At 39.2% G+C, this 17020-nt stretch overlaps 1 protein-coding gene across 6 annotated transcripts in view; it reads right to left on the bottom strand.

Annotated features, from left to right (window-relative positions):
* MICU1 (mitochondrial calcium uptake 1) overlaps nt 1–17020 on the bottom strand; it is a 232325-nt gene that overhangs the window by 153319 nt on the left and 61986 nt on the right. For all 6 annotated transcript variants that reach the window (XM_030568415.1, XM_030568418.1, XM_030568419.1 and 3 more), the window contains exons 3-4: nt 15494–15674; nt 5259–5421 (exon numbers count right to left, since the gene is read on the bottom strand). In XM_030568415.1, the coding sequence (XP_030424275.1) occupies nt 5259–5421; nt 15494–15674 (344 nt within the window). The remainder of the gene's footprint in view (nt 1–5258; nt 5422–15493; nt 15675–17020) is intronic.

Below are 17020 nucleotides of genomic sequence, written 5' to 3'. Positions count from 1 at the left end.
AACAGGAAAGCAAAGAGTATGAATAATCGTAATCAAACTACTGTCCCAAACCAATGTACTTCAATCCTCTAAAGAAGGGGTCGGCAACCTTTCAGAAGTGGTGTGCCAAATCTTCAGTTATCCACTCTAATTTAAAGTTTCATGTGCCAGTAATACCTTTTAACGTTTTTAGAAGGTCTCTTTCTACAAGTCTATAATATGTAACTGAACTATTGTTGTAAGTAAAGTAAATAAGGCTTTTTAAATGGTTAAGAAGCTTCATTTAAAATTAAATTAAAATGCAAAGCCCCCCAGACTGTGGCCAGGACCTGGGCAGTGTGAGTGCCACTGAAAATCAGCTCGTGTGCCGCCTTCGGCACCCATGCCAGAGGTTGCCTACCCCTGCTCTAAAGGTAAAAAGAACAACTGCACATCAATCCCTGTTGATGTAAACACAGCAGTGAAATGTGGACAGATACATGATTGGATTTTAAGCAGCAGGCCACAACTTTTATTAAACTGAAACACAGTGGAGGGCTGCTACCTACCCATCACTTATACTCTCCTATATCAGACAGATATTTCACTGGTTCCAGTGCGGGGGTTAGAGGGCTACCACCACAGAACCCATAGTTCAGGGTAGGCTCTCCTCAGTTTACCTCCACGCCCAAGATTCAGCTCACCTTAAGTCCTACTCCCACACACTGTTAGGGCCACAAGGTCTGACCTTACCCTATAGGAATCTGCCAGGCCACTGACTGCATCCCTGTTGGAAGACCTATGAGCCCATCCCCTACTGGAAGCAGGAAGGAAGATGTAACCTGACAAGGAGCAGTGCACTGCTGAGGCCTACCCTCCCACAACCAAGGTGGGGGTGGCCATGGATGAAGGTCCAACCTGTGCTTCACTGTCTCATGACCCAGCGGTCCCATCAGCTTACCCAGGCAGCTTGTGGCCTCCCCCACCACTCGAGCAAAAAGGACTGGTGGGAGATGGCATAGACTTCTTCTCTAAGGGGGCTACTGCTGTCATGGTAGACAAAGCCCCATGCAAGATGGGGGAAGGGGTGCAACCCCCACAGAAAGGCAGAGACCCTCCTCCCCTGCCAGAACTGACACTCCACCCAGGAGAGAGGAGATCTTACCTGTATTCCTCTGCATCCTCAGGACAACTGCTGCTTTTGGAATGGAACTAACCTGGATTTGATTTAGATTTTAAAAGAACAACCAACCAGTTATATATCCTCTTAACTTGTCCTATTTTGGCTTGCATTCCTTTCTCCTTGTTGTTAGTATTAATTGTGTTGAGCATATAGTCACCATTAATCTTCTTAGCAAAGACTTCTGGTTTCAAAATTAGTCCATATTTCCTTCCTCCTATTAGTTTTTAAAACATTTGAGAACAAAATTATACCTGGTTTGATTATATTACATGAATACATCTCCAATCTTCATTACATATATCAAATCATTCTTTCAAATAATTTACATACTAATATGCTATCGTGATTTTGAACACTTAATGAGGAAGAAAAAACCTAATTATACTTTGCCTTAAAAAAAAACAAACCTTGAAAGTCATGTTAAAATATGTTTTCAGACCAGCAAGGTAAGGCCTAAGGACAGCTTTCTGCCCTGCTCAATTTAAACCAAACAATTTTCATTCAGTGTTTTACTCTACCATATAACAAGGGCCATAAGCTTTACAGGAGATATCCTTAACCCTTGTAGCACACTTCATGTCACTGAATAGATAGCCTTGCAGACAATTAAGCTGTGCCAATGATAAACTTTGAAGGATATTCCAAGCAGTGCTCCTTGCCAGAAAGATAATAGTTACAAAAAGAAAGGCAGGTCTATACTAGAAGCTTGCAGCTGCACCACTGTAGCTCTCCTGGTGAAGATGCTTTAAGCCAGCGTTTCTCAAATGTGGCCACCATGGCAGCATGTGGCTACCAGGGGCTTTTTTTGTGGCCACAGCTTCCTGAGTGGTGATTGGAGGGGAGAAAGCAGGAGCCCCTCTCCTGGAGCCACCAGAAGGGGTTGGGTGGGTCCTGTCCTGCTCTGGAGCCAGAAACGCTGGAGGAGCAGGTAGCTGGTGTGAGTTCCCCACCTTCCTTGGGGCAGTGGGGATTGGGCTTCCGGCTTCAGCCCTGGGGTGGTGGGCGGCAGGCTCCAGCCATGAGGCTTCAGGCTCCAGCTGCGTGGTGGCAGGCTCCTTCTCCTGGCCCTGGGCTCACAATTCCCCACATCGCTCCTGACCTCTGCTGCCTCCTTTGGCCCCCTCATCCATCACCCCTGGCCCCTGCTGCCTCCCTATCTACCTCCCCATCCAGGGCTTAATTTGCCTCCAGCTTTCCAGGGCTGAGTAAATCTGCTGTAAAAAGTGATATTTGTATGTTTGCTAATATTACTCTTCACTGCCTCCCACCTAGCTAGCAAGTCTGATTCTGTGAAAAATGGTATTACACATATAAATATAATTTTTCACAGCAGCAGACTTACTAGATAGCAAGTCTAAAAAAAAAACAAACAAACCACACCACCACAAGACAAGCACATGCAAAGCACTTTATTTTTTTATTTCTATTCTGTTAAGGTGCAGTAAAGAATAGAGACAACTGTATGTTGTTATTAAGTTTGAAAAAAAACAACCCTACATAAATAAATTACAATGATTTGGACATGTATATGTGCATATGTATTTGTTTTTCCTAAAGTATTTTAGGAAAAATTGTCAGAGCGGCCACCATCAAGAGTTGGCCGCTGCGCTCTGAAGTCACCAAAATATTTGTTGTGAGAACCTCTGGCCTAAGCCAACAGGAGAGAGCTCTAGCATTGGCTCAATAACTCTACCTCCACAAGATGCAGTAGCTGTGTCAGCAGGAGAACCTCTCCCACCAACATAGCACTGTCTACACAGGGAATAAGGTCGGTATAACTACGCTGCTCAGAGGTGTGGATTTTTCATATCCTTGAATGATATAGTTATATTGAATTAAGTGTTAGTGTAGACCTGGCTGAAGCCAGTGCTCCTTAAAAATACAAACCGCCACTCACCATCCTGAAAGTAGTATACATACACTTTCAACCAAACCATATGACTATATGATGCAGAATACACTAGAGATTGCTAGCATTGTTACAGTTATATGCCTGACAAAGTTTCCATTTTTAAAGGCACTGACACTTTAGCATCTCATGTCTCAACAAGGTATTACATTTTTTAAAATAGATTTGTAAATAGAATTAATACCTTAAGATAGTGGAATTAAAACCATGTTACTAACATTCAGACTACTAGCTAGTAATGCACCCCATTTTCTTTTACTATGTACCAAAAAGACAACAACTCATGTACTTGCATTTGAAAATCCACAACCAGTTCATGACATTTTAAATAAGGAGTCAATATTAAGTTATCTGATCATATAACAGGACAGTATTCATTTCTTTCTTGCCTCATGCATATAGTTTATTCTATCACTTTACCAATTTAAATATATATGTTTCATTTGGTGGTAGTCACTTTATTTAAGATGAAAATGTGGTTATAATTGAAACTATTTTGACATTTGCTTGTGACTGCCTGAAAAATTAACAATTTGAGGCTAAAGTTTTCCAAGTGCAGTCACAACTAAAAGGTTATTTTTTATATAATTTTTTTGAGAAAAATATATTTGTTCCATTGAGTTACATATGATGTGGGCGGGGATAGGGGGAGAGAAGTACCTTTTCCCTACTTTTTCCCACATATATAATTTTAAAAACTGAGCTTTGAAATTCAGCATGTAAATATTCCTCAAAGGGATGCACATCCACAATGACTTCTGGAAGAAAAAATTGTTTGGACAATGAAGTTAACAATTTTGGGATGGAGAAATACATTCTGAGCACGTTCAGACAACATCTGCCAACACTTTTTTTTTTTTTTTAGTTAGCAGTGGAATGAAGTCCTGCCTTCCTGCAATACCACAAAATAGACTAGCCTGACAGACTATGGGGCTGCTATTCAGCTTTACTTTTAATTGCTGCCACTTCCAATGTTTTCACCATTTGTAGGTTTAGGACAGATCTTCACGTTCATTTTAAATGGTCTTTCACTATTAAAACATAAAGGAAGATAATCTCCTCTGTTTGACAATGGCATGTACCACAGAGACACTGATATTTCCTTAGATAAAATAAAACAGAAATCCATTTTAGACAACAATTTTCAGCTTCAAGGTATGTCAAAATGTATTCTTAGTTACTCTAAGTACAGCATTTAACTAGTGTTTTGTAATGTAAACAGAATGACACTTCAAGATTTAGCATAAAATTATTAAGACTTGTTTTGAAAAAGGAAATGTTTGCAGAACACCAAAAGCGCTTAACCTATCTGAGGAGTGATACCATATCTAACTTTTAACTGGACAGCCACAAGAAATGGGCAGAAGGAAAATAGATGGATTTTGTAAATGCTGTTTCCTGTAAAAGCTGTCATGTCTTGTATTACATCACCATTATCCTTAGGCTTGGATGGATTAAAATGTTATCAGTAAACGTCGATTTCACTATACACACAAACTGATGAAAAATATTTCCATCGGTAACAGAAATTTATATAGATGCAAGTAAGAAAAACACTGCTTGAAAACTAGAGTTCCTTTAAGTATATTTACATTTTATATTTTGACATGCAATGTTGATAATTTGTGCTTTAACAGTTATAAAGATTTAAATTTTGAATCTCAAACTTTACTGTCATTAAATTATTATCTGGCATAACCCCCCAGTGTACTGCAACTGTGAAAATTTTTAAAGTTAAAAATAGGGAAAAATGCCTAAAATGAACATTGATATCTGTTGAAATTCTAAAAAAATAAAAATTAAATTCTGCCATGCCTAATTATCCTCCAGTACTCCACTGCAGTGAGAGTACTGGATACGAACCCAAGTGCTGATACGAAATTTAAACTTTATAGTCTTCTGATGAAAAGCTGAACCATATTACCTGCTGAATTAAATCATTACTTTTTTACTCTATTACTACTTTGTATAATATTATGCATCCACAAGTACATGCATTTAAAGGAAAATATTTATTTGTATTGCAGAAGCATCTACAGGGCCCATTGTGCTAGGCAATGTAAAATATACAAATACAAAGCAATTCCCTGCCAACCTATTGGTACAATGAGATGTAAAAGTTGACTTCAGAGAGACTGTAAAGAATTTATTCTGAATTTTTCATTACATATATCATCCCTAAACATAATTACTGTATATATTACTTACGTTCTGGTTGTTTTTCATTTGGAGTAATGGATCTCACAAAATCTTGTGGTGTCATAAACACCTCCGATTCTCCATGCTCATGTATTACTTTCAAGGTGGCAAAGTATCTGAAGATTTTGTCTGGAGTGGAGTAGGCTCGTATCCTGTTCTCATACTCCATCACCTAGAAATTAAGTTAAACACGTGTCACTGCATACAAGAGTTTTCCAACTTTCACTCCATATTTAATCCTGGTAAAACTCTGCCATATTATGACAAGTTCTAAATGTAATGGCTTCACAATGCCAACAGTGGTTAGGCTATGATTACACTACACCAGCACAGCTTCACTGCCTGTAGTGTAGATGCTTCCTACAACAATGCAATGGTTTTTCAGCCACTGTAATTGATCCATATCTCAGAGGCAATAGCTATGTTGCAGAATAATTCTTCCATCAGTCTAGATGCATCTACACCAAGAATTAGGTCAGCTTAATTACATCACACAGGGATGTGAATTATTTTTATTTATTTATTTATTTACACACTTGAGTGACAACCAGGTAGATCTAAATTTTAAGTGTAGACCAGGCCTTAGTGTTGCCAACGCTCAAGATTTTATCACAAATCTTGTATTTTATCTCAAGTCTCATGTTCTTCTAAGCCCTAGCCCCTGGAGTCATGTGATCACTTGAGAATTTCAGCATTTATTTTTTTAAAACTAAGTTTCTAGCCCTCATGGTTGTGGAGAAAAATTTAACAAGAACCTTCAATATTCAAAAATCAGAATCTAAATAAAGAGCACAAAAATATTATTTAAAAAAATCTCGCTATTATTATGCCAACCTCAATTTTTTGGGGCCTGAATCATGATTTTAGAACACTTGGGCTGGTGTCATGACCAGGACATTGGCAGTCTGACTTAGCGGTCAAAGCAGGAGTCAGGAATCAGGACAGGTCAAATACTGTGAGGACAGAGTCCAAGACAGGGCACAGAGTAAACTGAGAATTGAGTGTCACGAGGAGTCAGGAAATCAGAGGCAGAACACAAACTTGAGAGCAGAACCACAGATCAATAGCCAGAGTTTGGGAGGGTCAGGACATCAGGAATTCAATCCAGGGGAACAGAAAGCACAAAGTACATAATCCAGAGCAGGGTGGATCTCAGTTGGATGGACAACTTCCTGTTCTTGTGATCAGTTTAAAGAGAGGCTGTGGACCAATCAGGGTTCCCAGTGTTCTGCCAATCAGCTCCCACAACTGGGGCCCTCTCTCTGAGCTCAGTTCCTATTCTGAAAGTAGTTGGCAGGCCCCTCGGTGGCAGGTTGCACCTCTTAGCGCCAAAGAGCCCTGAGGACCAGGGTTGAAGAGCCACGGTCCCTGACATCTGGGCAATACTGAGTAAAAGCTCAGTTTATTCCCTACTTTAGTTTTGGTGTAAGAGAGGGAAAGAGATGTGGAGAGAGGGGAAGGGGGGCGGGGGGGCAGGAGGATATGAGTAATCCTTCATTTCTGGATTGGAGTTGGGCATGATTACTGTTCGCCACAGTCTGACCCTCATAAGCAAAGGCATAATTTTGCCTCAGCTATTCCTCTAATTCTTTTGCACTACATATTTATAAGATTCTGCACGGGCCCCATCAGGGTTGATAAAAATTATTTAAATCTCTTTTTTTTAATAAAATGCTTTTTGAGGCAAAAACTATCTAAAGATACATTATAGCTCAAAGATATTTCATCATGGAATAGGGATTATAAATCCTAATTCTATAGTATGAGACAATATATTCATGTAATGTTTAAGAAAAGTTTTGTAAATTAGTTCCAATAATTCATGGATTAGGGACCCAATCTTACGGGGCTCCAGGGGCTTCTGCATAGATTATTTAGGTTAATCTTTCTATCTACCCAATGGGACTCAGTGTTCAATCTAAAAGATACCGTCAGAGATGCTTAGTTTTGCATTCTCAAACTGTGGACTTGTGTCTCCAGAGGTAACATGCTTGTTAAGAGCAAAAAAAAATTTTAAATAAATAAATAAATATATAGAGGTGAGAAACAACAGACCTCAACTCTATTGTCCCTCTGCAAATTTGTGTACACAGTCAATCCCCTACCTCTCTCTAAAAGTGCAAAGTTTTAAAAAGTTCAATGAATAGAAGATTGTTGGGGGCAGAACAGATCTGAACATGAAGAAGAAGCCTGGAGATAAATGTGAGAAGCGAGGGACATATGCTTGTTTTGTTAAAATATTATGTGTCTGCTGTTGAAGAAAAAAATACAGAATACTTAACATTGTTGTTTTAGTTACATAAAACAATTTAAATGTCTGTCTGGTGATGTTCTTCTCCTAATACAGCATGGCAAGAAAATCCTCCAAATATTAATATTAACCTGTTGAACTGGAGATAGATATTTATGAAGTCATTGGGAGGGGAACTGCTTCAATTATCTTTGGTAAATGAAATAACCAAACAATCATTCATTTTCTGATATAGCTGTAAAACTATTCTGCAAAGTTTTCAAAATAAATCACTGTTTAAAAATGTATAGTATGTACCTTCTAAAAATGAAACCTACATCTATCTCTGAATTGTGAAGAATATGTAGTAAGGTTGTAACAACCAACAAGAATGCACTTTTATGTAGAAAACCATGATGAAATCGAGTCTTCCTGACTAGTGATTTAAATCAAATTTATTTAAATCATATCCACCCTGGGCCCTATTCTCAAATCTCTGCCCAGAGCCAGTTTATCATTTGTGAATCTTGCAAGCAATTGTTATTCTAGGCATATAAGTTTTTCCTCAAGCATGCAGTCAGAGTTGATCTAAGTCAGCAGAAAGCCTAAATGATTACAAACTCATTAAGGTAATGGTAGCAGTATGCAAAAATATAGATTTGTATTCCATTGTGTCCAAGAACAGTAAGTCTTTGCTCAGCGGCTTTTATTTCTACATTATCATCAGCCAAACGTACATGTGCTTTTGCAAACTATTACCTACATCTTGGAATAAACACTGATCTCAAAGCATGGCCTGGAGTACACAGAGAAGACTGTCTCATGTCCTAGCACTTAATGAAACAGACCATCAGAAAGCTTCTTTAGATCAATACCAGATTTCACAGGAATTCAATTCAGAACACATAGCTTCAGAGTAAACGGACTTGAAAGTTCAGCCTGTGTCAGCTTCCAGATTGCTGTATTCTGATTAGATTGCAGTTTAAGATAAGACATCAACAAAAAAGAAGAGGTGATAAGGAAGTGAGCAAGTATTTCAGTGTACCATTTTAACTGGACCCAAAGTTGGTAATATTTTGAAAAAATAAAGCAAAAGCTGACCTAGCAGTTTCTTGAAAATCAAGAAGGATTTCTGAATCCATCTACATCTTGCATATGGATTCTAACTGCAGATAAGAGTCCACTGAATTCAGAATCAGGATAGAACACGTATGCAATAAAGGATCAATTCAAAATCTTGATGGAATCTTGTTTTGTTTTTGTGATTTACATTGGGATTAAGAAGTAATATACACAGGACCAGAAAAGAACAAAAATATTACAAGCAAGGAGGAAATGTCTTTTAAAACAGTGAGTTTAGTAAATGTGATATAAAAGAACTTAGTGAAGGATAATGTTAGCTGTCATTATTACAAATTGGAGACGTGCAAACTGTTTTTCAAATTCTAATTATTACCGCAACAAACATCAAGGGGCAAACAAATATCTGAAAGCGACAACTGACGACAGGTTAACAAAACAGGGCGTTTGAGCCAAATATGGAATTACAAAAAGAATCCAACTAGTTCAATATCTAACAGGTTGTTCTCAAATCCAATCTTCCAGAAAAACACATTCAACATTGAAATTTTCTAATACATCAACGAACAAAATGAGTTATATTCTTCTCTGTTGTACACAGATCTCTGTTCACAACTGCATCAGATCAACTGAAGCTATTTCATCACTTAACAGAGGATGAATAGGACAGAGACAATAGAATACACAAATAGTAGTAGTTATATTGTACACACAGATTGCATGTGTGTGGATTTTTCTTGGTCATTTCAACAGGGAAAACATTAATACCTATTCAAAAGTATCCTTAAGAACCAGGACTAAAGTCAGTCCTAGTAGTTACTTCTGGTGAGAAAATTATTATTATTTTCTGGTTTTGGAATACAGCAGGTTGCAAGGATTTTCAAACATTTCTTGAGACGGTATCCTTTTGACAGTATCCTTAGGTTCTTCCTATTTCTGAAAGGTTTTCAATAATTTGTATAAAGCAGGCTAGTCAAAAGATATTGTGCAGTCTAAAAAACTAAACTCTAGCCAAAACCTAGACTCTGAGAGCAGTTATCACCTGGCTCAAAGGGGGGAGTTTGCATTCTGCTAATTAATACAAATATTCATAGATTAGGGAGATGGTTTGAAAAAACAGTAGTAAGGGATCCCCCATGCCCAACAAGACAGAACCACTGTTCTGGAAGCTTAGAAAGGCTACTCTATATGACAGGTTGAAGGAAAAGAATCTCTTCTGTTGTCATGAGAAAGAAAACTAAATAAACAAAGGTTCCCTGTAACTAACATTTCAATCACTTCCAAAGTGTCATCAGGCCCCTCAGATCATCATCTGATAGAGCAGAAACTCTAGCAGTTTGGTGTCACACAGACTCTGTATCGTAATAGTGCAGGTAAATTAACATTCATTTACTTTAAGATGCTTACTGCAATGCATATTGAAATCAAGTCTCAGCATAATTAACCCTCATAATGCAGAAAACCTGCCATGACTTAATGACAGTTCCCAAATAGATCTTAGTGAAGCAGTCCTAATGCAGTACAAAAATTCTTTCAAATTAATTAGCAAACAAGTTATACCATTCATGTTTTGTTATTGGTCATTAACCTTCAGCTACAATGGCACTATCACCGTTTCCTTCTCTCTCATTTATAAACAAATCTAAATATTACTCAAGTTACACATCTACACAAGAGGATATTTGCCCTAGAATCATCAGTTTGTAATAACAACAGCCCCAGGCTCTAATTGACACTGAGCGATAATATCCTAGCTTCCTTCTACATTGGTTCACCATCAAAAAAAACTTGTGATATGCTTAATTTATTATTTCATCACTAATTATTGCATTCATTAACAGTGCTGGGATAACAACCATGTTTCAAAATTCAAAGATTTCAACTGAAGTTTTTTCCCCCTATGCTAGGACATCACACATACGACCTTTTGGTTTATTATAGGAAGACATGAGAAGAATTTATATGAATGGGGGAGGCAACATAGTGACAGATGATGTGGAAAAAGCTCAAGTACTCAATGCATTTTTTGCCTCAGTCTTCACCGACAAGGTCAGCTCCCAGACGGCTGCACTGGGCAACACGTGAGCAGCAATCAGTAGTGAAAGAACAGGTTAAGGACTATTTAAAAAAGCTGGACATGCACAAGTCCATAGGTCCAAAACTAATGCATCCAAGGGTGCTGAGGGAGTTGGCTAAGGTGACTGCAGAGCCATTGGCCACTATCTTTGAAAACTTAGAGAGATCGGGAGAGGTCCCAGACTATTGGAAAAAGGCAAATATAGTGCCCATATTTCAAAAAAAGGAAGAAAGAAAACCAAGGGAACTACAGACCAGTCAGCCTCACTTCAGTTCCCAGCAAAATCATGAAGCAGGTCCTCAAGGAATCCATTTTGAAACACTTGGAGGAGAGGAAGGTGATCAAGAATAGTCAACATGGATTCACCAAGAGCAAGTCATGCCTGACCAACCTGATTGCATTCTATGATGAAATAAATGTCTCTGGGGATACGGGGAAAGTCGTAGATGTGATATATCTTGACTTTAGCAAATCTTCTGATACGGTCTCCCACAGTATTCTCGCCAGCAAGTTAAACAAGCATGGATTGGATGAATGGTCTATAAGGTGGATAGAAAGCTGGCTAGACTGTCAAGCTCAACAGGTAGTGATCAACGGCTCGATGTCTAGTTAGCAGCCGATATCAAGTGGAGTGCTCCAAGGGTCGGTCCTAGGGCCGGTTTTGTTCAACATCTTTATTAATGATCTGGACAATGGGATTAATTTCACCCTCAGAAAGTTGGCAGATGACACTAAGCTGGGGGGAGAGGTACATAGGGTCCAGAGTGACGCAGACAAACTGGAGGATTGGCCCAAAATAAATGTGATGAGGTTCAACAAGGACAAGTGCAGAGTCCTGCACTTAGGAAGGAAGAATCCCATGCACTGCTACAGGCTGGGGACCGACTGGCTAATCAGCGGTTCTGCAGAAAAGGACTTGGGGATTACAGTGGACGAGAAGCTGGATATGGGTCAGAAGTGTGCCCTTGTTGCCAAGAAGGCTAACAGCATATTGGGCTGTATTAGTAGGAGCATTGTCAGCAGATCGAGAGAAGTGATTATTCCCCGCTATTCGGCACTGATGAGGCCACATCTGGAATAGTGTGTCCAGTTTTGGTCCTTCCACTATAGAAGGGATGTGGACAAATTGGAGAGAGTCCAGCAGAGGGCAACAAAAATGATTAGGGGGCTGGAGCACATGATTTACGAGGAGAGGCTGAGGGAACTGGGGTTATTTAATCTGAAGAAGTGAAGAGTGAGGGAGGATTTAAGAGCAGTCTTCAACTATCTGAAGGGGGGTTCCAGAGAGGATGGAGCTAGGCTGTTCTCAGTGGTGGCAGATGACAGAACAAGAAGCAATGGTCTCAGGCTGCAGTAGGGGAGGTCTAGGTTGGATATTAGGAAACACTTTCACTAGGAGGGTGATGAAGCACTGGAATGGGTTACCTAGCGAGGTGGTGGAATCTCCTTCCTTAGAGGTTTTTAAGGTCAGGCTTGACAAAGCCCTGGCTGGGATGTTTTAGTTGTTGTTGGTCCTGCTTTGAACAGAGAATTGGACTAGATGACCTCCTGAGGTCTCTTCCAATCCTAATCTTCTATGATTCTATGTGTCAGAAACTCCTGAATTGCTACAGCAGACCAGTTTTCAGAGCAGAGCATCCTCCTATAATTTCATCTGACTACAGTATTAAATGTGAATGGGTTACGTTGCTCCAACATCAGAACACAGAACCTGAGTCTGTGTCCAAACTCACCTACTTCATGTGGCTGACTTTACAGTAATTACAAAAATAATACAACATACATCCGTTAGGTAGGTCATCCACTACTGTAACTGCTGACTACATACCAGAGATGGGACTAAGCCCACAAATAAAGGGTTCACTTAAACAACAGAAACATGGGCTCCGGTGCTTGGTGAACTGCTGGAAGACTACCAGTTAGGCTTACTGTCTCATGCAGGACTAGACTTCAGCATCAGGCTCTGAGGAGACATGCTTACCCCTGCGCTGAGGAAGAACAGGATTTATTGTTAGTAAAGATGCTGGTAAACCTTCTGTCGAGATGTCCTGCAGTGGCTCAAGCTTGTGAGTACCAATCTTTGGTAAGACTGCTAAGAATCAGGGCACAAACCCCAAACTGGTTGTGAGATCTACATTTAGGAGTTCACCAACAAATTACCCAGTGTGAACTCCTCAAGCACTATAACAGCCCAACCATGGAATCACAGACAATTCCCTTGGATACGCCAATCTAGCCTGCCACTCAGGCAAACCTATTTTTGTGACAGTTCATCCCTTATACCAAGGATTACAGCAATATTCAGGTTACTCCCAGTCCCAAAGTACCCGTCACTTATCACAAGTAAAATGCACTTTAGATCTCATACCAAAGACACTTGTAGATAATCCTATAATAAACTAAAGATTTTATTATACAGGAAAAGGAATCAAGAGAGTTATTTACAAGATTAAAGCAGATAAACATATATACACACAAATGAGTTCAATTCTAAAGTTCCAAAAAGTAATAGAAACATCTATAATAAGCAAGCTCTATATGTCCTTTAGCAGTAACTCAGGCTAAGCACTAGGGATTGTTTGCTTATGCCTAGTAATCCTTTCCTCCCAGTGCCCAAGTAGCATAAAGAAAAAGTTCCTTCTTGTTAGTGTTTTTCATTCCCTTCCTTCCTTCTGCTCTGAGCTGCACATTCAGCTGATGGGATGAATTCACTTGCATGACTCATCTTCACTGAAGGGACAAAGCAATGAAGACTTTTGCCTTCTTGAATGTTCCATACTTGTCTCTCTGGTGGTGATGAGCCTTCCCTGATAGGCAGGACTTATCACCTCTGGTTGGAGACCTGCATTTCACACTAGTTAATGTCTCTCTTCTGTCTGGTGACTTACAGTTACAGGAGGTTTACAAATAAAATGTTCTATTACCACCTTATAATATGGCATACAGATGTTAAAAATGAGATTAATACATGCAGCAATTTACAAGGGTTCCAATTGTGTATTTGTCAGTGTTCAGTGGAGAAATGAGGACATTGGCATGAGTTGGCACCTGGTCTGCCAGTATCACACTTTAATCAGAACAAACTGTTAACATTGATTCTACATGGGAAATAACTCAGCTAACCAATGGGCCATGCTGCAGCAATCTACTTATTGTTGCTCCCATAAAGTCAGGAGGCTGGCAAACTACTAATTTGATTAACCACCATAGGTTCAGTGATTATCATTGAGTCAGAAGAGAGAAATCCAGTTCTAGTGTGGACCTGATGACTTGCAACTATAATCTATTATAATCTTATAAACTAATTTACTCTACGATTCTCACTGCTGAAATATCTTACTTGTGAAACCTGACCATAGCCCCAGCTTTCCTAATTTAGAAGGGCGAGAGGTTGGTAATTTTAGGAATGGCTCCTAATTACTTAAAATAAATATCCATACTAGCCAACAAATGTATCCTGTCTTCAGCAGCTGGAAGCAAAGCAGACGGAGCCAGCAAGCAACCCCATTCCTCATCATCATACCTATCATAACTTTGCACCTTCCTGGTAGTGAAAAATAAACCTATTTGTCTAAACTAGTATAGACGAGGGCTGAGATTTTCAAAACTGCCTAAGAGATTTAAACACCTGATTCCCATTAAAATTAATGGGTACTGGGCATCCACATCCCTTATACAGTTGCGAAAATCTCAGCCTAGTATCTTAGAATGGAACTTCACTTAAAATCCTCATCAACATACCAGCAGAAGGGACAGTCTGTAAACCCCAGCAGACACCTTGAGATACATGGAATTTAACTGAGTTGTCTAGCCTAACTACTGAGATCAAAAAATAATTCAGCATCTCCAAACAAAACCTTTACAGCATATGAAAAGTTACTGAGCCACTACATACTAATCACTTACAATTTAGCAACTAATGAGATGCAGCCTCCAGCATATGGACTTAAACAATAATTATCAGAAACAAATTATAGAAATGGAAATGCAAAGAAAATACACTCTTGTTCTTCTGTTGGGTACTGCATAGACCCTTAAAAAAAACATAACCCAATGAAACAAGCATCCAGAGAGGTTAAAAATATACAGCCATCTGCTAAGAATGAGTTATAGGACTTTTCCTCAGACCAAACTGTAATCTTGTAATATTGACAGTAACAGCTATTGACCAACTAATGTTGCAGATCATTCTAAGGAGTCCAAAACACTCATGACTTCCCAGAAATGAAGGTAGGTCAGAAGTACCACTTTACTGTTAGAATGCTTTTTTCCTATTTAAAAATAGAGGGGAGAGCGAGTGAAAAACCAAACAGAAAAATAAACATAGGTGCACACTTTCTATGATCATCATGGCCTAAATAAATGCAGAAAAGACAAAAGTTGTGTTTGAGTAGCCACAGTGAGAGGGTAACCACATGGAATAAAAAGGGGCAGCCCCTTCTTACCCAACCCCTCCACAACTGGCAAGACACTTTAGACACAGTTTTTAATTATGTCAGGCTTCTCAGATTTTAAATCACTGCTTTTTAATACAGAGCAAGGTAGAAGGCCACTAGCCTAAATTTTAAAAAGGAACTAGTGATTGAGTAACTCACTTTTTAGTTACCCAACTTGAGATATCTCAAAAGGGCCACACTTCCCTTAAGGCATCTCAAGTTGAGCACTCAGAAAAGGGGTGACTAAAAGTCACTAGTCCCCTTTAAAATGAAGGCCAGTAAATGTAAATACCAAAAGTCAGCCCATGAGTACTCACAGTATTTAAAGTTTTAATTTTGTGTCCTGTATTTTCTCTCCCTGTTTCATTACTGTGCAACTGCAGCAGTATAGAAGAACATTCTGTGCGACAAGCTTTTGTACCTTACGATCTCTAAATCCAGAACGTTGTTTCTTCTTCTTCTCTTCGGGCTGAGCCCCTCCACCACTTGACTCAACAGTCTTTCTATTATCGTCATTCTCCTCCTCTTCTTGGTCCTTCACTTTTTCATTAGTTTCTGTCCTTGCATTGTGTTTTACAGATGACGGTGCTTCTGCATGGGCTCTGTGATAGGCAGGAAAACAACAATGATCAATTTAGGAACTTTAGAGGGTCCATATGTAACAAGTTAACCAATTTTTAACATTGTATTCAACCAAACAAACAGATTGGAATAACTGCAGATTTCACTGTAAACAGCTAAGGTTGTAAAATGCTTGAGGCAGGGATTGTCTCTGACTGTGTGTCTGGTAAAACAATTAGTACAACGGTGTCCCGATCCTGATTGGTGTCTGTGGATACTACTGTTGTAACAACCACCACCACCAGCACCCCCACTTCAATTAGCGTACTAGTATGGTCCAACCATCCAATGGTAGCACCCTGCCAAGATAAATTTCCACTTCTCCCTCTCCAGACACAGTTAACACCAGGTATTTAGCAGGTGGGAAGAGAAAGCACATCAAGTGATTTAACATTGACCGTGAATGGATGACATCACTGAGCTCTAAAATGGAATCCTGCACAGACTTCCTTGACTGGAACACTCGCTGAAATTCAGAGCTTTGAGGATTGAAGAATAAAAAGTGAATGAAAGTTAGGATATTTAAGAATCTGCAACACATACTGATATTTCCCCCGCCCCCAGGGTGGAATTCACCCCCCTTGCGAAACAAACTAATATTAATTATTCATTTGTTTGTTCCCAAGAACCTAGCTAAATATATGACACTCAGACTGAATTATGCAAGTTCACATGCCTGCTTATCTTCAAGCCAACAAAAAACAAACACCTCCCCCCGAGATGCAGCAAGTGCTATTTTCCAGAAAATATTCTGACTTTAAAAGTGTTTCTCTCATAATGCCTTTAAAACCTCTACCAAAAGAAAAAAAGTAAGACAAAGTGATGAAGGAAGCAGAATGTCTGTTGTATCTTCAGTACTGTTGTGATCAGAATAAACAGCCTTTTGGTCTCAGCTCAATTGATTTATTTTTTATTTCAAGCAGACAGACTGTCGTATTTCGTTCATAGATGAATCTAGTGAATTTGAAGGGTGAAGGAATAATGACAATGAAGGGTGAAGTTGGTTATCCATAAATTAGAAATACTGCACACAAGCAGAACACTGGGGCTCATTTCTTGCTGTGCAAGAGCACCTCCCAGTAATCCTCTCTGCAGATGAAAGTTCAGCCTACCTCCACAGTCAGTCTTATTGCCAACCCACTACGAACAACGAGCAATGAAAGCTACTTGAGGCATCAAAGTTGTAGGCTACAGTTTGTACACAGAGCAAACTTCACAACAGAATGCAACAGAGCTTTAATACACAGCACTTTTAATCCAATCTATCATATAAAAGCTCAGTCATAAATGCCACAAATGAAAAGCATAACATCTCATATACAACGAC

This window comes from Gopherus evgoodei, chromosome 7 (assembly GCF_007399415.2).
Source record: "Gopherus evgoodei ecotype Sinaloan lineage chromosome 7, rGopEvg1_v1.p, whole genome shotgun sequence".
Classification (NCBI taxonomy): Eukaryota; Metazoa; Chordata; order Testudines; family Testudinidae; genus Gopherus; species Gopherus evgoodei.
This window is presented reverse-complemented; position numbering and strand designations above follow the sequence as displayed.